At 34.1% G+C, this 26,999-nt stretch overlaps 1 protein-coding gene across 2 annotated transcripts in view; it reads right to left on the reverse strand.

Moving 5' to 3' along the window:
* Nucleotides 1-26,999, reverse strand: part of USP9X (ubiquitin specific peptidase 9 X-linked) — a 119,956-nt gene that overhangs the window by 33,688 nt on the left and 59,269 nt on the right. For both annotated transcript variants that reach the window (XM_032475572.1, XM_032475571.1), the window contains exons 15-26: nt 23,457-23,544; nt 20,728-21,070; nt 18,872-18,967; nt 18,082-18,293; nt 16,328-16,568; nt 15,838-15,987; nt 14,900-15,020; nt 8,581-8,711; nt 8,106-8,384; nt 4,891-5,016; nt 3,843-3,968; nt 2,490-2,656 (exon numbers count right to left, since the gene is read on the reverse strand). In XM_032475572.1, coding sequence (XP_032331463.1) covers nt 2,490-2,656; nt 3,843-3,968; nt 4,891-5,016; nt 8,106-8,384; nt 8,581-8,711; nt 14,900-15,020; nt 15,838-15,987; nt 16,328-16,568; nt 18,082-18,293; nt 18,872-18,967; nt 20,728-21,070; nt 23,457-23,544 — 2,080 coding nt within the window. The remainder of the gene's footprint in view (nt 1-2,489; nt 2,657-3,842; nt 3,969-4,890; nt 5,017-8,105; nt 8,385-8,580; nt 8,712-14,899; nt 15,021-15,837; nt 15,988-16,327; nt 16,569-18,081; nt 18,294-18,871; nt 18,968-20,727; nt 21,071-23,456; nt 23,545-26,999) is intronic.

Here is a 26,999-nt window from a genome sequence, read left to right on the forward strand (position 1 = left end):
AAATTGTGGAGTGTTTAAAATCAAATTTAAATGTTTACACTTAATTCGAAGGCAATGGGAAGACACAGAAAGATTGTAAGCAGGAAAACACCACGATCATATTTTACAAAGATCACTCCCTACGGTCAACAGATTAGAGCAATACCTTAGTGGGACAGCACTAGGGGTGGGAAGATTAAGGATATTACAACTGTCCAGACAATGGATGCTGGTTGCTTAGATGAAGGCAGAAGCAGTATGGAGAGGAAAGTGTATGGAGTCCAAAACTACAGGAAGCGGAAACAGCATAAGGGGGAATGAGGGTGAGAGAGAAGGAGGGCCCTGCCAATTCCCATTTTCCATTATTATGAACATATAAATGTTACCCAAACATGAGCACACATGCTACATTCTGCACAAGAAACTTCACTTTTACTTGTTCCAAGTAGAAGGTAAGTTACTCCTCTTCCAATTCTCAAAGTACTTCAACTTTCATGACACTAACTTCTGTCTCAAAGTTCCTTAAGTACAAGAACTATCTTATTTGATTTTGGATTTTCATTGTTAAGCACACAGTAGGAACTCACATAATTTGCTGGTGAATTGTAATTATACAGAGTAAACTATGTAACAGAGAAAAATCTGAATTTAGGAATTATGACATCGTCATTTAAAGTCTACTTCTGAGTTGGTATAAAATTGAGTAAATATATATGGCAAATGTATTGAAAACAGCTACACTAGTTAGTAATATAATCACTCAAATATAAACTCTACCCCAAGGGTAGCTCATGTATGCAGGTCCACAATGTCTTATCTGAAATCTTTGGGGCCAGATATGTTTGGGGAATTCAGATTTTAGAAAGGTAATGCCAACCAATTATGTTCAGGTCAGATTTGCTGTCAAATTTTCACAAGGAATTGTGAACCTCAGATATTTATAAAATGACTTAAAACTGCAGGGCAGGATAAGAATCAGTACTAGGGAAGAAAATCAGATACCTAAAGCTCAAAAAGATCTTAATGTTAGAAGACCCCCCTTTGTTGTCAAAGACAAGATAACAGAGACACAATGACAAGAATTGCTGTATATGGTACTTTACTTCATTGAGTACAATTTTTCAAGGAGGAGAGGAGTTAAATGGTTCTAACTTCCTATAATGGGGATTTTCAAAAGCTTAGGAGGATACTTAGTAGCCAAGGAAGTGAAATAAGTTCCTAATTTAGTTTAATATTTAAAAATTATCACAGAATAAGAAACTTGAACCTTCAGGCTTGACTTCATCAAAATTCATGGCTAACCATCTTTCCTCTCCTCCCTCCATCCAATGTGTTATTAAGTGGAACCAGACTTACTCAACCTATTTATCTTTATTAACATACAGAGTTGTCCAATGATGATAAACTCTTCTCAAGGAGAGAGTAAGCTCAATCTTATTTGGGGGTATCCTATCAAAGGACTTTCTGAATTAGATGCCTTCAAGGAAATTACCAAGAAACCTGTAAAATAGTAGAGATTCCCACTTAAGACCTCTAAATTATTCTACAGCATTCCCTGGAGTGAGATGAACCTACTCCATTCACATCATGTACACTTAAAACAAAAACAAAACCCCAAAAGACTTTATCACTAGGTTTCATTTCGGCAAATTGCTTACTGTGACTTTACACTAACCTTTTTTTTTTGGTGAGGTTCCCTACACTTTTTTTTTTTTGGATGTACTGGGCTTTGAACCTTAGCATGCGCTCTACTGCTGAACTATACCTCACCCTCCCTACGCTAACTTTTCATCAGTGATTTCTGTCATTGTTGAATGGCATGTGGCAGAATAAACAAAGAGAACATTTTCTGTTTTTTCATAACATGCATGTAAGATAGGTTAATTACATACAACAGTGACACTAATTAGAGCTTGAGTTTAAAAAGTTACCTTATTAAAGGTCAAAATCAGATTGACGTAAGAGGATAGAAATGAACATTTTCTACAAATTTGATTGACTTGCACAAAAACAAGCCCGAAACAAGATTAATATCATTGATTAAATGCTTCTGAAATGAAAAATGAGGACTTCATAGGTGGTTTTCATTCTCAGTGTAAAATGCAAAAGTTCTTAACCATCATCATGCCTTGTGAATTTCATACTGACTTAAAAACTTCACCAAAAAAACCACTTAAGCTTCTAGGTATTGAAGACAGGAAGCTAATATGTCCTATTTAACTTAAATCTTGTAAACTAGATTTTTAAAATGGGCTAAAATACATACCTCTTAGGTGAAACTAAATTCTGGAATTAGAGAAAAATTAATTTTGAGAATTAATGTTGGCATTCTGCAGAGACTAAAACCAAATTCAGGCCTAGGCAAAACATAGTTAAAAATTTTCTAAACATTAATGTGCTATGGTGACAATAAATATTTGATTCCTGGGATAAAATTTGCCAGCATAAATGAACTCATTTCTGCTTACAAAAGTAAGATCAAATTTCTTACAATTAAAAAACACACTTACTTGCTGTGACAGTGCAACAGTAAGTCAATAATGAACGTCTGCCAAGCCTTTTCTTTACTAAGAGCATCTAAGGCTGTCGGAATCAAGGCAAAACATAACGTCATCACTTCCAATGCTTCACAGCAAACCTGTTCATCTTCCAAGTCTGGATCACAGCCTGCATTGGTCTGTAAAAATATAGTCAGGGAAAAATCACCCAGAGGTACATAAAGAAAAAAATCTCACACAACTTTAGGTTTGTCCTGAAAACATTACCTACTCACTTAGACCACTTGGCCTCAGCCTTTTTACCTGTAACTCTTGAGGCTCCTTTGGAAGAGTATGGAAATGACTATTAATAGATGATGAAATCTAATTCTATTATTTTGCTACATCCCAAGAAGGGCTAAAGGGGCACACTGAGGATACCACCAGCTTCTTTGTCCCTCAGGCTCCTAGAGACCTTCTGAATTGTATAATTCCACACCAACAATTATTCCTTCCTCAAGAATCACTCTGGCACTGCAGTCAGAGTATCTACTTCTCATCAGTTCCATTATGTACCTTACCTATATAGTGTCATTTTATTTGAAAGCAATCATCTCAGATGATTATTCAATGAAGGGTTTGAAGATTTTATAACCTAAAATATACCTGGGTAAGTAGCTAATAAATTCTAACCTGAATTTATCAATAAGTAACAGTTACAGTACATGTCTGAAAAAGAATAGGCATTAAAATATTAGCTGAACCCAGCACTATACCAGACATACTACAGGACACCAGCATATATACTAGGCAAATCAGGGTTATGTTGGCCATAAAAGGGAAGCTCCTATAACTTAATTTATTTAGCAGCAGCTATCAGGGGTAGGGACATAACAAAATCAGAGTCAAACATAGCCCCTCTTCTGTAGGTAATTTGATTAATCTAATAGATCAATGATGACACTTAACTGGCTGACATTCTATTTTTTGACTGCTTTAAGAGAGTCAAAAATACTCAAATACCATGATACTACAACTGACAGCTACCTAAACCAAAATTTACATAGGACAGAAAGATGATGAAAGAATAGAGAATGGGAGAAAGCAAATTCAGTATGAAACAATTATATCTGATCCCAGTGACAAGTAGAAAAGGACAGTTGCATATTAAGAAAAAGCAGACTCATGGCATGATTCTGAATTAACTAATTAACTATTTTCAAAGTAAAATATTACTGTATACTCATCTTAACTATAGCTACCAGTTAATTTTTAACCACTAAGATATATGTGATTTGACTTTTAAAGATGACAGATGTAATTCAGCCTTATGTACAATTAAACAACATTTATTTTAAAAGAATAAATTTCTGTGGTAATTCTTACCTTCTCATAAATTTTAGTGATTTCTTCATTTGGGCTAAACACTAGCTGTAATGCCCCACATCCTGATGCCCAGATAATTTTTTGTATAGCTCTAATTACACAAATATCAGGCATATATCTTGAAGCCTACAAGATAATGAGTAAATAAAACTGTTGGTAAGAGTAGCAGAGTGAAATAATCACTAGAAAAGCAAAAATGTTTCTCTCTGAAAGGACACAGGAATGGCTATGAAGTAGTACCAGTGTCTTGAGGCTCCCAAGTAGCCTTTATCCCATTACTTTGCTTAACAGCAACACCACAAAGTATGCTTTCCAAGTTATTATCTGGCCCTGTACTACTTTCAGAAGAATCTTAAAAAGACTACAAATGTGATCTAATCATTCCGCTCCTAGTTTTTTACCCAAGAGAAAAACTCTATGCCCATACAAACACTTGTACAGAATGTTCACAGCAGCTTTATTCACAGCCAAAAGAGAAACAATTCAAATGTCCTTCACCAAGTATATGGATAAATACAATGTGGAATATTCATAATGGGATATTACTCAGAAACAAAAAGGATAATTCTCAAAATCATTATTCTGAGTAAAAGCAGCCAGACATAAAACAACAGTGTATGATTCCATTTATATAAAATTCTAAAAAGTGAAAACTATATAGTGACAAAAGATTAATGGTTATCTGAGGCCAGGGATAGAGGGAAGAACAGACTGTAAAGGGGCATATGGAAAAGAGTGATGGACATGTTTTGTGTCTTGTCCGTGGTACAGGTTTGACACATGTATGTATTTGTCAAAATTCACTAAACTATATACTTTAAAAGGATGCTATTCATTGTGCATAAAGGTGATTAAACCAGAAGGTACTAATATTAACATTAGACAGAATTCAAGTTAAAGGAACTTTATCTAGACTGTGATTAAAGTGGGTGGGCCTAGGAAGATTAAGCTCCAAATTGTGATAAGGGTTGTTTCTACATTAACAGAGGGTCAAAGTGAAAGAAACGAACCTTTCAGAATTTAAGACCTTTAAAAGTTTAATACTTACCTCATCAGATATTTGCTGAGCAAGACGAATTGACACATTTCTAAGCATGCATTCAGATGAGGGATTAGGAATGCTCTGAAGGGCACTTTGTAGCACCACTGCTTGATCATGAGTAACTTGGTTGACCTGAAAAAAGATAAAACATTTTACTTGAATACCATGTACATAACCAGATCAAATTGTTTGTTCTTCATTTATCACCACTCCCTCAGGATGACCTCTTCTGTGTATACACTATATAACCTGTGGTAACTTACATAAAAAGCTCTTCACATTGCCAACAATGTGGGCCTCTTCTTTTTCTTCTGCAGGCAAGTGCCACATATCCCTCTGCAAACCCTCATTCTAAATCAGTTAAACGAGTCTCTACATGTGGGTTCAGCCTAACTTGTAGAGGTAAATGATAAACTGAACTGACTGGTTCTAACCCTAATTAGAAACTCAGTGAAGTACTCCAACATGCATGCCCCTGGGCAGACCCTGCTCCCATTCACCCTGGTCATCCAATCTTTCTTAGAAAAGGAGAAAAATTAAGGAATATCACTAACAGAATAAAAGTACTAATGTATAAAATGTACCAGTGTTTCATTTAATATTATAACCAAGTTTTTAAGTCCATAAAGAAGATTACTTTTAAATAGTTATTAGTCACACAATTTTGACTGCCTTTCAAATTCTAACTACTGTTCCCTATATTGTAAATATTTCTACAACAGTATTTTTAAAACAAGTCTGTTATTGCCTTTAGCTCCCACTGTGAGCTCCTTGAAATTAGAGGCTATCATGTACCTTTGTATCTGCAGCTGCACATTTTCTGAATAAATAGAGAAAATTAAAAGTGGGAAGCATGTAGTTGTTTCCTGTGTACTTCATGAAGCACCCATGTCAGGGATAATGATAAGAATCTGTTTTTATCTTAACAAGAACACTATATATATATATATATATATATATCCTAACAAGCATGGTACCTTCAATACAAAACAATTTAAGACTTAGGCTATTTTTTCCTTTATCCTTTTTAGTGAAAATTTCTAACATATATGAAAGTGGAGAGAATAGTATTATAAACTCACATGTACCCATTGCTTAGCTTCAACAATTATGAACAAAGGACCAGAATTATTTTGTCTAACCACTCCCCCTCACTTTCCATCCCCTCCCTAGGATTATTTTGAATCATATCTTAGCTACCATAAAATTTCATCTGTAAATATTTCAATAGTTATTTAAAAATTATTTATGTCCTTTTAAACATAATCCCAGTATCATCACACTTAAAACAATTCTAAATGCTATTACCACAATTATATGATTATTATAATATCACATATCTAATCAATATTCTAGTCTCCCTAAGACCTAAACTGTTTCTAAAAAAGAAAAGCTTCTATTCCTAACGCTTTTATCTTCTGTTGGTAACTTAGTAAACCATCACTTACAATGCATAAAAAGGAACTCAAATGCATACTTTGATCTCTCATTAATAGGCACTAAATTCCAGCATGTCTTGAGAATCTAATGGATCAAGTATACCACCAAAGCAAAGACAGTCAAAATAAGCTCAGAACTGGAGGTTAAGCCTGTCAAAGTGTGGAGTCTGGCAATAGGCTAAATCAATTACAGCTAACGCCCAAACAGCATGGGGGGATTAGATAAGACCCTCTGTGCAGTCAAAAATCTGCATGTAACTTTACAGTTGGCCTTGAGTATCTGTGATTCCATACAACCGAGGATTGTGTAGTACTGTAGTATTTATTGAAAAGCCTGTGTGTAAGTGGACCCATGTAGTTCAAACCCATAATGTTCAATAGTTAATTGTACATCTTTTTTTTATTACCACCTATGTCAATATATCTGCTAGATTTGGGCCCAGATGATTCCTATGGAGTTTTTATAAGGTTTAAAATAAACTAAAGTCTATGTGGGGTTTTTGTGGTTCCATACAATTTTAGGATTATTTGTTCTAGTTCCATGAAGAAATGTCAGAGATATTTTGATAGGGATTGTATTAAATCTGTAGATTGCTTTGGGTAGGTATGAACGTTTTAACAGTATTAACTCTTTCAATTCATGAACATGGACATCTTTCTATTTCTTTGTATTCCAACTTCCTTTATCAACATCTTATTGTTTTCAAATAGGTCTTTCACTTCCTTGGTTAAATTTATTACTAGGTATTTTATTTTTTTGTTATGATTGCTTTCTTGATTTCTCTGTTCATTATTAGTATACAAAATGCAACAGATTTCTGTATATTAATCTTGTATTCTGCAACTTTACTAAATTCACTTATTAGTTCTAATAGTTTTTTTTGGTGGAGTCTTTAGGGTTTTCTATATATAGTATCATGTCATCGGCAAACATTGATCCAGCAATTCCAGTCCTGAGTATAAATCTAAAGAAAGTGAAAACACTAACTTGAAAAGAAATATATAAACCCCAATGTTCACAGCAGCATCATTTACAATAGCCAAGATATGGAAGAAACTTAAGTATCCATCAACAGATAAAGAAAACGTGGTGTGTATATGTATATATACACACACACAATGAAATATTACACAGCCATGAAAAGAATGAAAGCTGCCATTTGTGACTACAGGGATGGACATTGAGGGTATCATGCTTAATGAAATAAGTCAGACCGAGAAAGACAAATACTGTACATTTTCATGTATATGTGGAATTTAAAAAAATAAAACAAACAAATATAACTAAACAGAAACAGACAACTAGTGGTTACCAGGAAAGGATAGAGGTGGGGGAGGGTTAAGATAAGTGAAAGGAATTAAGAGGTTTGTTTGTACCAGTAGGTATAAAATAAATGTTATAAGGATGTAAGATACAGACAGTATTTTATAGTAAGTTTATATGGAGTATAATCTACAAAATATCAAATCACTATGTTGCATACCTGAAAACTAACATTGTAAATCAATTATTAGTCAACAAAAAAAATAAACATATAAATAATAATTGAAAGTCAAACAGGATTTAAGGGAGCAGGGAAGAACTGTCCTATCAGAGTACAGTCAGTGAAAAGCATTTGTACTTTTAATAGAAGGAAACCTCTAAAATGAAGGACAACTGGAAAGGAACATTCTGAATTAACTTTAAACTCTATACTTTTGCTAAGTTGCTAAGAAGTTTAACTTTAAAAACCACCATCTATTATTATTATTATATAGAGTCTTTTTAAAAGTCTGTATTACCGATGCCATAGGATTCACGCCTTCTACACCTGGCTGACAAGCTTCTGCCACAGCTCGAACATGGCCGTAGCCAATGGCAGTAAGCAACAGCTTCGCTATTTTAAGAGCATTGAGGTAGGCACCCCTTCGAGTTTCCATATCTGCATTTGGCAGAAAGTTGTTTCTGGTTAGCATACTCAGGACAAGGGGTAGGCCACCACTTTTTAAGAAGTGAAATTGAAAATCTGAAGAATCATCAGCCAGAGGTGCACCAGCAGGCATTAACAAGGCATAGACTACCTGGAAAAAAGAAGAAGAACTGTATCAATGGTTTTTAAAAGATAACTTCTATTTTCCTTACCATCAATGATTTAAAATTTTCCTGTATTTTGAAATTCAAAAATATTTCATTACAATTTTACCGGTGTTATTTACATTACCATTTAAAAGGTCAAATCTGAAGAGCATGAAATAAATTCAGAAAGTAAAAACCAACCTCTGTCAGGTATAGCACTTGTGAGGCTGAAGGACCAAAGAAAAGCGAGTCAAGAGATGGACTAAGGCTGCTTTCTCCAAGTTTGGCATGGTCCAAACAAATAGCTCTTAATTTTTCTATTGTTGTGCTATCTGTAAGAAAAAAAGAGTCCAAAACAAAACATAATTCATGTGGTCATAGTATTTCACTTTTGATATTCTGAAGACTACTTTAGTATGGAGTAACAATAAATTCAGTTGAGTTATAGGCTCAAACTTCACAAGATATAACCAGATCTGGATTGATTTAAAAAAAAGGTCACCATCAACCAGGGCTCTTTAATCAGTCAACCCAAACACAAAGGAAGCAGTCGCCTCTTACTCAGACTTCAAATCGACATGTCCTCCTCAGGCACTGGAGACCAAAAAAATACACTTCAAAAGGAAGATGTTCTTATTGAAAATAACAAAACAGAAAACATGACAAGCTCTTCCTTCTAACTTCTCTATTGTTGGCCTCCATGACACTATGCACTAACTGGTTTGTTATACTGAAAGCAGCTTAGTGGTACCCTTAGAAACAATCTTAAAAAGCTAACCAAAAAAAAAGGGGGGGGGGGAGGAACTGCAGCTTTGATTTTTTTGATCATAATATTAAAAGATGAATTTCATTTAAATCACAGTGAAAAGATTAAAAAAAAAAACAAATCCTATCATTAGCTACCACTCAAACTTAATAGTTAATCACCTTCAAAAAGTATTTCAATAAATTATTTCTGAGGTAAATGCCAGATGATTAAAATATCACTTAAAAATTTTTTTTAAAAAGTAAGATGTTTTCAAGAAAACTTTTTTTTTGGGGGAATAAAGATAACTGGAAATTACTGTAATTTCCTTAACACGTTAATCACCACCATCACCCAAATCTGGGTAACAGCTGTGTTTCCTCAGGGGCACTCAATCCACAGGGCAAGCTAATTTTTACAGGCCTGGAAATATCTTACCAAAAAATCTTCAATTTGTGTTAAAATTGTTGGTACTCCCTATTCTGAACGGACAGTGACATATAACTAAATGAAATATTAAGTTTTAATAATGAAACATTTGTGAATATCTCCTCATGTCATTAAATATTCATCCCCTATATCATTTTTCTGAATTTTTTCTTTTTCTGTGGAGGGGAGGGGTAAATTAGGTTTCTTTCTTTTTTTCTTTTTAATTTTTATACAGAGGTACTGGGGATTGAATCCAGGACCTCATGTATGTTAAGCATGCACTCTACCACTGAGCTACACCCTCTCCCATATCATTTTTAATTAACAATTAAAATAACATGTCACTTTACCAGTATTTAAGTTTAATCTCTTTAACAGTGGGTGTTTAGGTTTTCCTCTAATTTTCCCCCCAACATTAAAGATCCTAGCAGCTAAATCTTTGCAGTACTTCATCAGGAAATAATCCTGCAAGCAGAAGGAACAGCAAGGTCTAAGACTTCTGAAATATATCACCAAATTACTCTCTAAAAAGAAACCAATTCATATGTGCTATCTGAGAATATCTTACTTAGTTTAAAAATATTCTAAGTAAAGAATGGAGGCAAAATAGGAGAAAAGAAACAAGAGGTCTAAGAAAAGGAAGCACTGACTTTTAAGTAATTTATCGTTGTTGGATTATAGCTTATTCATTTGAGAGATCTGAACAAAATCATCTTAGTGGCCATTCTAGCTTTAGCATTCAGGAACCTAAATGATCTTAGGTCTCTGATTATAAACATACTCATTTAACAAAATATGGAAAACAGAGAAAAATTTAAACTGCTCATAATCCTATCATCCAGATACAGTTAAGATTTTAGTTTACTTCTTTCTAGTCTTCTCTGAAAAGACACTTAAGCCTAATCAATTATATGATTATAGCAATGTACTATTAAAAAGTATAGAAAAGGATGCGCAATAACACACAGGTTAACGGTACAAACCTTGGAGCCCAAATGCACGTATTATCCCAGAACTGCCATTTAACTTGTGTGTCCCTGGTCAAAAGTAAGTTAATGTCTCTGTGCCTCAGTTTCCCCATCTTTAAAATACAAATAAAAATTCTATAATAATCCCCTCATAGGGATGTTGTGAAGTTTAAATGAGTTAACAAGTGTCAAGTGCTTTTAATAGATTTTGGCGTATTTTAAGATACTAGTAAGACCAAAATCCTAGGAAAAAGGAATGTCTGAAGAAGAAAAGCAACTCATTCGGCTTGGTAAAGCAATATACATTTTAACTTCTCTGTACCAAGCAAGAACCTGTTTTCCTGATGCATGTAGATAAAGGTCACAGGAGCCCCTGAGCACAGTTTAGGTTACAAGAGATTACATTACCTACAGAGATGACTGTAGAAGTTCTAAGTTTAACAGCAAATCATAATGAAGGCACTTGACTTCAGGCAAAGATTCAGAATAGAGGTAAAGTCAATGACTACAAAAAAGCTACTAATTCCGTCTTGTTTTTCCCTCTTTTTAAAATAAGTGCATGCGTGCACAAACACTAAATAATTACCCAAATGTTAGAAACAGAATTTATAACTACTTCCTCTTCTTAGAGCCCCTGCTTCCTTTCTTAAAGAAGAGTGTGTGCAGGCACGGGCACACATACGTAGTAACCATAGCGAGTAGGTTAACATTTGTTGGGTACTGATTAAATACCAGTCACTAGGCTAGGGGTTTTCCATACATCACCCCATTTAATCCCTGTAATTCTATTAAATAGTTATTATTAGCCCAGTTTTACACATTAGGAAGCTCTGAGAAACTAAGAAAACTTATTCTAAAGCCATGGAGTAGCAACCTGAAGGAGCAGGATTTGAACTCAAGCCCATCTGAGTCCAAAGCCTATGATTTGTCTACTATCATACAATCATTACCGGTATTTTCAAAGCTGGGTATTTCAAATTTAGTATCAAATTTATACTTTGATTATACAAAATAGGATAAAAGCACTCTCAAATTTCCTGCTTGAGCTGCCAGGCAGGAGCTCCCTCTCGCCACCTGGTGGCATTATGCTCAAATCACAAGATCAGGGATGCTGAGATGGGTTTGTTTTCAAATATGTTGTGAAACTATAATTTGCATACATAAACAACTACAATTGTTACTCAGATACTAGTAAATAAAACAACACAAATTCCAAACAATACAGATAAAGGATATGGATTATATTAAAGTCAAATCATTAAGAAAAGCCTAATTTAAGAATCTAATTAATATCTGAACTGGTTCCGTATCATATGAATCAGAAAGCAAGATGCGAAAGATCAACATGGCGTCTACTTTAGAGAAAGGAGATAATGTAAATACATTACAGTTTTAAGAATTACCTGGGCCAATTACTGAATTGCATTTATCAGCAATGCATCAACAAATCTCATTAAAAGGAGAATTAATATTAAAAAACTTGAAAGGATAAAGAAACAGGAGTTAAAGGAACATCAGAGATGCCAGTAAATTACTGAAGGTGTAGGGGGGATAGAAAATATCTGGCTGAGCTGAATCAAGAAGTGCTTTTCATGGGGTAAGAGAAAAGGGGAACAGTACCTATAAATAAGCATCCCAAGAAATCCTAGAAAGGCTAAGGATATGAAAACAAAATATATTTGAGAAGGTATAGATGAATTAAAGATCTGAAAGCAGAGTGGCTGAAATCTGCACAAGAAGCAAATTTCTTTCCCACCTTCCTCCCCAACAGACTGACGAGCTTCAGAAGCAGATTTCTCACTAATGTAGAGATCAGACAGAACTATGAAATACAGAAAGACTAAGAAGATGGATTAGTACCAGTATAAACTCATGTTTGTTTTTTTGATACGGGGGGGGGGGGGACGCGGGGACGCGGGGACGCGGGTGTGTGTGTGTGTGTGTGTGTGTGTTACTTCCTCAGTCCAATGAAAAGGCCTGGAAAACAAGGACATCCCAGTAGCAATGACCACAATTTAGCCCTCAGATTCTGGTTCTAAATATCCTTTCACTAAAAGGAGAAATGCCTGATTCTAAGGTTGGAATAAAGAAAGTTCTAGATAAATTTTAAATACCTTGTGCCAGAAAGTAAAAACTATTCAAAAGATGATGAAGCTGTATAAAAAGGCACTGGATTCATGTAAAAAAAACAAAAAACAAAAAACAGTGGGTCCATCCACTGACCATACCAGGAACAACTGAGCATCAAAATAACTAATGATTATAATGGCTATAACCCAATGGATAAAATAAAAATCCACGAATAAATAGCGGTAACATATAATTTATATAGCAGAAGGCAAAGCTCTAGATTATAGTAGAATGCCAGCATGCTTGTTTGTTGGAAATACACAATGAAGTATTTAAGGATGATGAGACATCAGACCAGCAAATTACTCTCAAATGGTCCTTTAAGTCCTTGAATTGTACTTCCAACTTTTCTGTAAGGCTGTAAAAGTTTCCAAATAAAATTTTAAAACAAAAAAAAATTTTTTTTAAGTTGTATAGGATTGAATGATCCAGTCCAAGTCTCTCTTCTTCCACAAGCTCTGTTATTTTTAGTGCATAATTTTGTAGACTGTTAGGTTTTAGAGGAAAACACATATATTAGAGCAGAAACACTGAAATGTGTGTTCAAGGAAAAACAAAATCTTATGGAAAAGGATCACTTGGAGGAAGATCTTCAAAATTTAACAGTAGAATATCCGGGGGGCAAAAAGTAAATAGAAGAGCTGGAAAAAGTTAAAGGTATCACCCCAAAGCTGGAGTAAAATTAATGAGAGAAAGGAAAAGGAAAAGATAAAATCAGATTTAGTAGATTCAACACCACAGCCAGGCATTTCAAAGACCCACAAAAAGCAAAACACTGGGAAAAAAATTAGCAAAGAACACAAAACTCCCACAAATTAGGAATCTCCAGGCCCACTGAATACCCATCACAAAACAGACTGCTCAAAGGCATCTATCTCATCATCAAATTTCAAAACACAGTGATAAAACCAAAACTTCCAGAAAGAAAGATCAAAAGCAAAGGAACAGAACTCAGGAGCACTTTGGTCTTCATACCAATGTTACCAACTAGATAAGAGTAAATTTTCTACCTACAATTCTATACCCAAACTACTCATCAAATGTGAGGGTTAACCATTCAGGTAAGTAATGTTTCAAAAACAAAAACCAAAACTACCTCCTATGTACTCTTTCTGAAATAAATGCAGGAGGGTGTGCTTCAGCAAAATGAGATGGCAGCTCAAGAAAGGCTTGAGATGTGGGAGCCAGTGAATAGGGATCTGCCATAGGAAAGTTGAAGAAAGAAGCCCAAAAATGGTAGCTGTGTAGTAAACAACCAGAAGAGAGGAGGCAGGAGAAAAGTTCCAGGACAACAGGGGAGCCAAGATTATACAATACACATAATTACAGAAAATTATTTTGAGAGGTTATTAGAGAATATGTGGGAAGAATCAGCGATAGGTATATAGAAAATCAAGAAAATGAAAAGGGGGAAATATTAAGTTCTAAAAAAAAAAGTTGTCATTAATCCAGCAAAATACTTTTCACGTACTCTGGAAAAACTAAATGCTGAATATGAATTTAAGAAAAAGTTCAAAGGATGTGGGAGTAAGATAAATTTTCATTTACACAACAGAAAACCAGTAGGTATCTAAAACTGACATAAACAGTTGTATGAGGTATTATTTACAGATGGTAAGAATAAAAGCTACAAATTGAAAGTAGCTGTTTCCCAGGAATAAAAAAGGAACAATGCTTAAGGGGAGGTATAGCTCAGTGGTAGAGTGAATGCATAGCATGTGTGTTAAAAATAAATTATAAACTGTTAAAAATAAACAAACCTAATTTTTTTTTTAAAAAAAGGAACAATGCTACAGATGACATATAACCCAAAACACAGTCCAGGGGTCAGTAAACTCTTTCTGTAAAGACCCAGATAGTCAATATTTAAGGCTTTGCAAGCCTTATTGTCTCTGCCACAACTACTGCTGTGCTAAGACAAAAGAAGCCATTGATAGTACGTAAATGAACCAGTATGGCTTGTACACCAATAAAACTTTGTTTATGGACACCAAAATTTAAATTTCATATAATTTTCGTTAAGTCACAAAATATTATTCTTCTGATTTTTCCTTCAGCAACTTAAAAATATAAAAACCATCCTTAGTTCTTGGGCCGTACAAAAACAGGCAGTGGGCTAGATTTGGCCTGTGAGCTTATATAGTTTGCCAACTCCTATCACTTTCCATCTAGGAACAGATTTTGCTAACATACCCTGTTACTGTCCAACATGTACTTTATCAACATTATTTAAAAAGAAAATTCTTACCTGGTGGCATAAGTTTCATAAGTACTCTTGCTCCATCTCTAAGAGGTGGCATATTTAGGCTGCTACCCAAGTCTGCAACTTGCCAAAGGAAAGAGATGTATCTGGGATGCAGCGACATTATCTAGAATACAGAACACACAAAATATTCACCTGTATATTACACCACCCCAAAAGAAAAACTCCCAAATAAATGTTTGTTAATTTCCACACTTTTGCTTTTGTCATTTCTACCCTAAAATGGTTTGCCTTCCCCATCTTCTGACCTTTACAAATCTTTCATGATGCAGACTGAATATATTATCCAAGCCACCTCCAGTAATTTCTGTGTGACAGCCTTTTCACTATTTTGTTAAACTATTCTTCTCACACATACAAGTTAGACTCTGTATATACAAATGGCTGCCATGCCCACTAATAGTTAAAATTCCCGATCCAACTGTTGTAAGGAGCCAATCCTTCTGACACTGGAGTGGCTAATATTATTGTAGCCATTAAAATTCTTGTGGGGAGAGATGGAAGGAGAGGGCAGGGAAGGGAGTAATCAATGTTTCTTTAGAAATAAGGTATGTTACTCACAATCTGAAAAAGACTGTAATATTTACCTACAGAAACAGTTCTGAAGAATTCATTTTTGTGGCACAAATACAAAATACAGTGGCATTTTTATCAACATATTAAAAAGTTATAATTAAATTGTATAATAGGCTAGTTTTATGTAAATATAACACTATACACAGAAATGTGGCTTTAAATTTCAACCAAGTTACAATCACCTCTCAGAGGGGATCCATTCTGAAGTTAATGGTTAACTGTACAGTTATTTGATATTTTGCTACAATAAATTATAAGCTCAAGAAAAAAGAACTATTCTGTGTACTTTACTCTCAAAGAATCTAGCCTAATGCCTTCCATATAGTAACTCAAAACTATCTACTCACCACTCCGGGCAAACAGCTTTCCACCTCTGGATTGGGACCATCACTGTAATGATTACCATGGTTTCCAGGAGATCCAGTTGAAGAATCAGAAGAGCTATCAGGACTTGAAGGCATGTTGGAACTTATTTGTGTAAGTTTGGCTGTAATCAGCTGAAAATGATATATTATTTTAGCATCAAAGACAATGAAAAATACACAAAACAGAAGTAGTGACCTATCAACAAAAACAAAAACCTACATGCTACACTTTTAGAAATATGTGTTGCTCAACACAATCATTTAAATAGTTTTGTGTCTAGAAAACTTTTCCTCTACTGTACTGTAGGTACCATAATGCCTGTATTATTTAGTGTTATAATTCAAACACCTAATACAGACCCTCACACATAACAGATCCTAGGTTAACATTTATTGAATGAAATGTTGACTACTAAAAATCAAAGTCCCAGGTTTGATTTTCTTGAAAAGTTTGATTATTATAGATACTTACTGATTTATCTTTTAAGTTTAATTGTCCAATCAACTTTCTATCATCTGCAGGATCTATCAGTTCACCGCCAACAAAGAGCTCAATTTTTGTATGGGCTACATTGGCTTTGATACGATTGAGAATACATCGTCGTACTGAACCGATTGTATCATTTGTATGAGACCATACATCCAAGTCATCAACCTGTCTGCCCTGGTTTGGAAATCGAACTATAAAAGAGAGGTGTTTACCACGGAAAGCTCTGGGGGGAAAAAAGGGGAAAACATCATCATATTCAGCAGACTTTCAAATCTTCTTGCAAAGAAAATAAAGCTAAGAATTTAACTGAATATTTTCTTATTAAACAAGAGAAAGTGAGTTAAGGACACATTATTTTCAGGATCTTGAAAATATTTACTGTTCCTTTTAACTACAATTATTTTAAGTAATTTTCAAAACACAACCATCATATTCCATTGTTGTTACTCTTGTACCTATGGTTTATAGGTGTCTAGCTTCAAGACATTAAAACAGAGACATAAGCAACATTTCATTTGTTTTTATGCTATAAAAGCCCAACTAAGACTATTTTTAAAATGTGGAAGATAAAATTTATCTTGAGAATATAAACAAAAATTTCAAGATGTACATTTTTTTCTGAAAATTCTTAATATCAAAATTCACCCCCAAAATGCTATTTATGTTACCATATTACCTTTTTGCAGGTAAGATAAAAAATAAAAATAATATTCAAGGAGCAATTTTAATAATTTCCATGGTTAGAAAGAGAACTCTTAAAATACTAATGGCTCTCATTCTATAAATATCTCTAAGGTATACATACTATTTGAATTTACTAAATGGTGAGACCTTAAGAGAAAGGTTAGCAGATGAGGAGATTAGTGAATTAGTTGAGGGCAATTTTAAGAGGCACAAACTTCCAGTTACAAAACAAATGAGTCACGGGGTGATAGATGGTAACTAGACTTATGGTGATCGTTTTGTAATGTGCAGAAATATCAGATCATTATGTTGTGTGTGTGTTGTAGATCAATTATACTTTAAAATCAGACAAATTCATAGAAAAAGAGATCAGATTTGTGGTTTTGGTGGGTAGGAGGGAATGGGGCATCCCATTCTCGTCACAAGAGTGTATTTTCTTTTTCTTTTCTTTTGTATCTATGAGATGATGGATGTCGCTCAAACTTTTTGTGGTAATCATTTCAAGTTGTACTAAGTCAAATTATTATTCTGTACACCTTAAACTTATAAAGGCTCTATGTCAATTATATCTCAATAAAACTGGAAGAAAAGAGAGAAATGTTAGTAGACCATTTGAAAATATATCTTGCTATACTGGCTATCTGTTAAAGCACCTTTTAGGGGTTCTTTCCAATTACTCTGCAGTCTGACTATGCTATTCCTTTAACAGTGTAAACGAATGGTACCAAAACACCTCAACTGCAAAATACCCCTGGAAACACTTAATAAGTAATATAGTCAATGGGGAAAAAAAACCCAGAATAAAAAGAAACTAGACTTAATGAGTGAGAATGCCCTACCATAAAAACGAAAACAAACAAGACAGATCCTAGAAAACGAAACAAAAAATTCTGTATGATATAAATAATGTTTTTAATAGGCAAGACACCAATATTTGCAAAAATGAAATGTTTCATAACTCTTCTTCTTCCTATACATCACTTTAAAAAACTCAAATGGCTAGGAAAATAACAAATAATTAAGTAGCACTAGTAGATCAGTTACTCACAAACCTTGACATAGGTAGAATTGTTCTTTCCTCATGATAATCGCTGTCACATTCATTTATATACTCCCTTAACACAGTTAATACTCGAACCATTCGAACAGCTTCCTGTCTTGCACAATTAATACTGTCTTTGTCACCATCCAAAACACACAATGTGTCATAGGAGGCTTTTAAACGATCAAAGCAAGACTGAATGAAGTCTTCATGGATTACCACCTACAAATAATGGGCCAAAGAAAGACAGTTCAAATTGTTTTCAAAAGTAAAAATTAAATATACACATGAAACAGTAATCTAATTAAAGATGGCAACAATTTAAATGTAGATCTCAATTAACCATGATCATATTTAACCAGAGTCTATACTGATAATGAAAGACACTATGTATCATCAAAAGAAGCTAAAGTTACGTAAATTAGTATAAATTAGATACACAAAAAATGAACTTCAGGATTAGGCATTAGAATCAAGAGATTCAGCTGTAATCTCTTGTCATAATTATATGCAAATTAATCACTTCAAGATAAGTATCAAAATAAGACTCTTCTATACAGCATTTTGTGTAAGAGAAATATGGACTGAATGTTTTAGATATGTTTTTAACGAGAGTTGAAACAAAAACAATTTCTAGTTAATTCTGAATTAAAGAAAGAAATTCTTCCTCGGTTCAATCCCCAGTACTTCCATCAAAATAAATGAACCTAATTACCTCCCCCAAGAAAAAAATTTTTATAAACAAGAGTTCTTCATAAGAATTCAAACTTGTGGAAGTTTTAATACATGTCAGTCCTCACCTGATTGACCTGTAGCCTTGGACCAAGGTTTGTGTATATCTCTTTAAGCAGATCTATAGCTCTGCTGGCAATATCGTCATTGCTTTGAATCACGACCTAGGTTCAAAAAGATTCAAGTGTAAATACTTTCAATAAATATTTCAGTTGGGCATTTCAATTCAAACTATACTTTCAGTTATTTTTAATACAGTATTCAATAATTTAAAAAGAACATTGATTTTGATAATTAAGTAAATCAAGTAAAATTAAAGTGAGAAAACAGACCATAAATACAATGAAAGCAAAACTCAAGTCTTTGAATAAAGCAATTTGTTTACGAATGGAAGAAACATTTTACTAAGAATAAAATATGCTTTGATCAGTATTATTTAACCCTGCAATTCAATACCTTGGTAACCAAGTAGTGAGACACTAAAGAAGGAATTCAAATTAGTTAAAAGAAATAAAAGGTTATATGAAAAACATCTTAGCATAAAGGGCCACCCACGCCATTTCTATAGATCTTTATCACTCATCTAATATCAGTGAGTTTCAAACTATGTGCATAACTCCAGAAGTGATAAAGAGTTAGGGATGATCCCTATAATAGGCTTGGGAGGGGAAGGGGGTGAAGCACAGGGAGACTAAGTCAAAAGAAAAAACAGGCTCCCACTTCAACTAGTTTTACATTTTGGAATACTGTGTAAATTCTGATTTTTCAAAAGGGTTTCTCCTGTTTAAAAATGTTGAAAACCACTTACTAAATGAAAAGTTTGAATAATCAAATACTGAATCTTTGTCTATGATTTGCAGAAAAATATTTCTTATCCCCAAAACAATATAAATTGCTGTGAACAGGTCAGATTTTTTTTAAAGATAGGAATAATATATTAATACTATACTACAAAAACATGGATGGAACTTGAGGGCATTACGCTAAGTAAAATAAGTCAGAATGCTGTATGATCTCACTTATACGTGGAATCTAAAAAAATAAAATCAACATAAACAAAAAAATTGAACTCATAGATACAGAGAACAAATTGGTGGTTGCCAAATGGGTGAAGGAGTTCAAAAAGGTAGAAACTTCCAGCTATAAAATAAATTAAGTCCTGGGGACGTATGGACAACATAATGACTATAGTTTAATAACACTATATTGCATTATTTGAAAGAGAGTAAGTGCTAAAAGAGTAAATCTTAAAAATTCTCATCACAAGGAAAAAAAATAATTGTGTGGTGATAGATTTTAATGACTTATTGTGGTAATCATTTTGCAATATGTACACATCATTATATTGTTATACCTGAAACTAATATAGCATTGTATGTCAATTATATCCCAATAAAAAATATAGATATATATTAATACTAAAGGTGAAAACATTAGCCTTAAAATAGGTAACACTTTACTCCCTCAGGTATTTAATATCACAATTTAAACAGAGCTGATAAAAGTAATACATTCATTATCCTTTCTAAATGAAGCCTTCTCTTCTGTCCTCTATTTATTTTAGTATTAAATGTATAATAAGCTAAAACTGAAACAGATCTACACTGAATAAAAAAAGGGAAGAAAATAACTTCCATGGAGAGGCATGAAAGATTTGTATGTTTAATGCACTTCTAAACACATTTAGAACAGACAGATTCTAAGCCAAGACAAAAAGAACATCAGTGGCAGGAGGAAGAAGTAAAGAGAGATGAAAAAACCCTGTGACAAAAGACACAATAAGACAAAGATGAAGTGTCATTACCTCCTGGGATAAGCATCAGAGCAGCATACATACATACAATTCACATGTAAAACTGATTCCTTACCTATCTGAAAAACTACATCAGATACAATGCTTACAAAGTTCCCACTTTTCACTTACCCTCCAAAGGTAGTCTAATCCTATCAACTCCAAATCATCCATCATATATGCTCTCCTTTTTGCTACTAGTTTTCCTTCTCGACAATTCACAGCTTTGAAGAATCGCTCAAAACATTTCATTCCATTTTCAGTTAATAGAGAAGGATCAAGCTGAAGTACATTGCTTTCAAAGAAGTCCTTATTAATATCAGGATCCAAGTCTGGTTCATCCCCCATCAACTTGGAATACCACTTAAAACAGGCTTCACGATCACAAAGGTAAACTGCATTCTCCGCTAAGCATTTCCATATTTGTTTTGCCTGAGGAGCACATAGCCACAGCTGGCCATCCTTCAGTAAAAATCTTGAAAAACAAAAAATTAGCGATTAGATCTATGTAATTTTTATCTTGAAAGGCAATCTGCATATATGGGAAGTAATCCATTTATCACAATTATATCTTAACTACAGGTAAAAAGATGTCCATTCTTTATCTTCTTAAAAAAACTTATTTCTCAACTTTTATCTGTTACTAAAAAAAATACTAGATATTAATTCATTCAATGAGCTCATAATTAAGCACCTACAACGTGCCAGGAACTCTGCTAGGTGATTTGACCTAAAACCGAATAAAAGATTTGTTCCCTGAACTTATCAAACAATTTAGTCTTTGAAACCAGCCATTATGAAAGCACGTTTAATAGGTTGAGTTTTAGCATTGTGCTTATATGATATCACTGGAGAAAGAGGTATTCTACCACATGACTTTCAGATAACCAACTCACTGACAGTAAAGAGTTAAAACTGCTTAAATTTTAATATTTGCTGATGATCTGATCTAATATTCATCACTTAGTACTTGGTCATATTAAACAATAACCTACATATGACTTGAACTTTTTATGTCAGAATTCAACAGGATGCTTATCAATTATTCAGTGATCTTTTCTAGGGTCTTTTTAGTTTTGAGACTATTGGTTTACTCATTAAAGACAGACAATAATGGTGAATTCTGTTACAACAAGTCTTTTGGTTAGCTTTCTTTTTCTTTAAGCATTCATCCACCCACCCTGTCTACTATATCTCTGAGTGACAGAGAAAGAATACCTCATTTTATTCTGAAAAACTTAACACATTAATTTTTAGCTAATGTAATGGTGGCTTGTAACCAATCACAGAGTACGGTGAATGTATTTAATGTCAGTAGGTTCCCTCTCCATTTCAAAGCATTTTGAGATACTAACTCTAGTGCCTCTAATATTTTCATTAGGACTGCTGAGCTTAAAGAGGGCTTCTAGCACCTTAGTCCTACCTAACTAAACACTGTCATCTCTGGAAACTGAGGTCCAATGTGATAAAATGTGGCTGTTTTTGTTTTCTTTCTTTCGTTTGTTTTTTAAAAAACATAAGCAGAAAACTTTCTTTAAGCAAAAATTCCATTTGGAAGGCCAATGTATAAAAATAAAAGCACAGTTGCTAAAGTTTGGGAAGAGGAAGAAATAAAGGAGAAATGGGGATAAGATCTCCACTGCTTGTTTAGAAATCTTGGAGGAAGGTCCTCGGAAGCCCTAAGGCTCCAAGGTAGGTTTGAAAAAATCACTAGTCTAAAAGAAAGAGCACAGACCGAAGCCAGGTTCATCTAGCTGAGTAGTGCAATGCTATTAGATACTGTCTGGCTGTGAGATTTCAAACAACCTAGTTTAAACCATGTGAATCTTGGTTTTCTTATTAAATCAAAAGAGCTCAAAACCACTTTTCTAGGCAATCTGAATACAGCACACATCCATGAATAATAATGGCTCATCATGGCAGTGATTCTCAATCTGGGGAGGCAAGTCCTTCCATCCAGATGGTTGAAAAACGAAACACACACATACACAAAACCACTTCACTTTAAACAAATGCCAAATTTCTTAAAATCTGGTGTCTAGAGTTTTCCCTCAAGTTAAAATCTTAATGTAACTGCTTATATAAATGTTTCCAAGTAAGCACACAGTTCAATAAATTTAAGTCTATAATTAATGTAGCCCAAAAGGAAATTCCCCAGTCTATCAAAATAAGGGCAATAGATTTTCTGAAGCACTGACAATCTGGGTGTTTCCCTTAGCACACTTATGATCTGAATAAGCTCTTTTGCTATATGATGTTGTTTCTGAATTCACATGAAACCTCTTGTCAAAAAATTTTTAACAATTTCAAATCTGTAACTGTGTAATCTCGAAAGCTAAACATCACTGAGCAAATCAAGCCTTGGGCTACATTTAATTTTGGCTTAATGAAATAAACCTCTTTCCTTTATCCCCATCAGAATAATATTAACACATGACTCCAGACTATCTTCATCAGCCACTATTAGGATAAAACAAGGCACCAGACAACTCAAAGCACTCTTTTTGTCCCCATTTCCCTAGGGTCTATGATATCATTAAGGGCAGTATGGTTTTCCAGCTGTTTGTGTCAAAATATGGAAATCTGTTCTTTAAAAATAAATATTTCCAGTATAAATACGAAGACCAGAAGTCTATATAAAAGCTTCAAGTATGTTCTCTTTAAATATTGTAAAGAGAAAAGTTAAAACTGAGCCAGTAATTTAAAAATATTTAATAATGAACACACAGGAAAATGTCCTGTGACTTCCATATGGGAAAATAAAAGGTGGCAAGGGTCAACAAAGACCTAGCTGTACAGCATATTAACTTGGCATTCTTTATCTGTCTTAAAAAGAACAACACTAATTGTTTAAAACAAACCTAAGGAAGTTAAGCCGTTCTTGGACTTCTTGAACATGACTATATCTACTTCCCAGCCTCACAGTTTGTGGGTCATAGTCTTCATGGTCTGCAAATTAAGAAAAATCATGCATTATACACAATGGATACCCACATCACTGCTGACTTCAAAGGAAATTAAGTCAGTTAAAAAGTCATTAATCCTCTATCACTAAAAGGCAACCTGAAGTTTACCAATTATTGGTGGTTTCTACCCTTCTCCTATTTTCCCAACAAAAAGAAGCTTTTCTTTTACATAACCAAAAGAAGATTATCTGTTAAATGTGTGGTCGGAAATAATTCTTCATACAACCCCTTTACCCAATTTTCATACACAATGAAGTAACTTATGATTACAGCCTAAGACTGATCTGTGTGGTCTGTGAACATGAACTATCCACCAAAACAAAGGTTTTTCTTCCATTTCTTTCCTGTTATACTGAAATCTGTCTTCGTGGAGGAAAACATATCGCTATAAAAATATATTACTAATCTCTATCTAGGAAGTTAGAGTAAAAACGATGCTATTCTACGTAATGAAATTATACAGTTATCACCACTGGCATGTTACCAAAGTTTAAAACCGTCTCAGGTTTAAGAAAACATACCTTTCATCATGACCATAGATAGATATTGGTCACTAGGCCTAGCTTAATCTGGAAATTCCTTCAAAAAAATTTTTTTTTAATAAAAAAGCTAGTAAACCCTTTTGTTATACTTTCATCACAGCATACGATGGGTGAAAAAAGTCACAGTGTTCACAATGAAAGACCACAGCAAAAAAATCTTTAAAAGCATCTAAAAGTTCTAAAAACACTTTGGACAGTGTTTGTTTTTATTTTGTTGGAAAAAGCCACATGATCTGGAAATGGTCAAGATGACTTGTGACTTAGAGCAGAAGCTAAAGCAAATGCTCTGACAAGTGCTGTCAACTACTCAGGCATCACTGACATTTCTTCCCCAAAGTTGAGGCAAATTATGGAGGAGTAAGAAATTGTGTAATTTCCCTTTAGCATTAATCACTGGTATTTCCATATCCTGAACCTTATGGTATGAGTGTGCTATGCCAAAGAATTTTAACCCTATGAGACCCTTTGGAAACAGTAAAGGCAATCAAGGACTTCAAAAACAGTGAGGTTTCTTTTCTGAACAAAATCTTAACATGCTGTACAGGTGGAACATTTACAATGTTTAGAAACATTTTTTGATGTTTTGGTGAAGAAAAGCAGCCCAATGTATTATGACTGACTGCTTTCAACTTCCACATATACTGTTATCTACCCAAAGTCCTAAAAGCATATTGTCTACTCCCACAAAAGTCCATTTCATCAGGGCTCAGGACTTGCAGTACTATTTCCCAAGAGGTTTTCTCAAGAAACTGGATAGAATATCAAATTCTATTCCACTATGTAGAAATTTTCTTTTTCAGAGCACCAGTCTTAAAGTATCTGAATAAACAACGGACTTTTTTTTTTTCTTAACAAGGAGTTTATATACAGGTTTGTTTACTTGGCAGGTCATTTTTTTAGGGAAAATTCTGCGAACGAATATTTCTGAATAACAAAGACATTCTCTTCCATAACCACATACAGTTATCAAATTAATACTGATATGACAGGATCATCTAATCCAAGGCTTCTCGACAGCACATTACTGACATTTAGGGCTGGATAATTCTTTGCAATGTGGAATTGCCCTGTGCAGTGTAGGGTATCTAGCAGCATCCCAGAACCCTATACCTACTAAATTCCAGTAGCATCCTTGCCCAACTCCTCCCCCACCCCCGGTTAAGATAACCAAAAATATCTCCAATTTTATCAATGTCCATTTATGCTTTCTTTTCTCCAAATCCAAGATTAAATACACACTGCATTTAGTTGTCATGCTTTTCAATTCTTTAATCTCAAGAATTCATTACCCTTTGTATTTCTTGACCTTTTAAAAAACTGAGCCAATTTTGTTGTGTTGCTTAATGTGGGCCTCTCTGATACCTCCTCATGATGAGATTCAGGCTAGGCATGTTGGCAAAGAGTACCACAGAGGTGACCCCATATCCTCCTCAGAGAATCATTATCAGGAGGAACATCATGTCACTCTGTGGCAGCATTCATGTTAACTTTGGTCAATGTGATTTCTGCCAGGTTTCTCTACTGTAAAGTTACTGTTTTTCCCTTTGTAATTAGTGGGGAGATACTTTGATACTATGTAAATAGCTTGTTTATCAAAATTTTACCCACTAGTTTTTAGAATCCTCCCCGCCCCTCCCCTACTTCCCTTTTTATTTAGGTGGTAGCACTTTATCAAGAGCTGGGACCCTGGACACAGGGGAGAGATTTGAAAATATTCAATGAAAGCCAAACAATAATAATAATAAAAAAAAAAAAAGTCAAGAAAAAAGAAGATCCCTCTATGCTAAATAGGAAGGGAGAGGTCCTACACTTTGCTATAGAGAAGCTTCTGGGTTTTTAAAAAAAGATGGTTAGTGCTTTTCCCTGTAAACATTCAGCTCCAAATAAATAATGTGATTAGTTAGCAGTCAAATAAAAAGGATGATCCATTTCTGACTCATGTTACCTACCTAGGAGATATTTCACTGAAAACAGCAGGAGAAATTAAATGAAACTAAATTAACTCAAGTGTCTATGGCTAAGGCTAAGACAAACTGGTTTTTGTTATTGCAACTGGTAAGTTGTCTAGAATTGATTTCCAACTCGTTAAAGATGAAATTCACTTTTTAAAAAGCATCTTTCTTGAGACATAATCCAACTCCCATAAAACCCACCTACTTAAAATGTACAATTCAATGACTTTTGTATAGCCACAGCTCTGAAACCATTACAATCTACATTTACAAAATTTTTCATCACCTCAAAAAAGAAACCCCACACAGTCACTCCCTTTCCCCTCTCATCCCCACCCTTAGTCTACTTGAGACATTTAACATGAATGGAATCATTAACTATGTAGTCTTTTCTGACTGGCTTTTTTCCACTTAGCATAATTTTTTTTTCAGTGTTCATCCATGCTGTAACATTCTTTTCACTGCTGAGTAGTATTCCATTGTAGGGATATATGACATCGTTTATCCATTCTTTAAATGATGGACATTGGGTTGTCTCCCCTTTATGAACAGTGCTGTTGTGAATATTTAGTAAGTTTTTACATGGATCTATGTTTTTATTTCACTTGGGTATATAACTAGGAGTGGGTCACAAGACAGTCTATGTTTACTATTTTCAGGAACTACTAACCTGTTTAGTAAAGTGGCTGCACCACTTTACAATTGCACAAGCAACAGATAAAGGCTCTAATTTTTCCACGCCCTTGCTAACACCCGTCTTTTTTATTTTTGTCATCCTAGTAGGTATAAAGTAGTAACTCATTGAGGTTTTGATGTGCATTTCCCTAATAACTGATGAAACTAAGCATCTTTTTATGTGTCTACTGGACATTTATATAACTTTGGAGAATGTCTATATAGACCTTGCCCATTTCTTAACTGGGTCATTACTGAGCTGTTAAGAC

Source organism: Camelus ferus, chromosome X (assembly GCF_009834535.1).
Source record: "Camelus ferus isolate YT-003-E chromosome X, BCGSAC_Cfer_1.0, whole genome shotgun sequence".
In the NCBI taxonomy this organism is placed as follows: Eukaryota; Metazoa; Chordata; class Mammalia; order Artiodactyla; family Camelidae; genus Camelus; species Camelus ferus.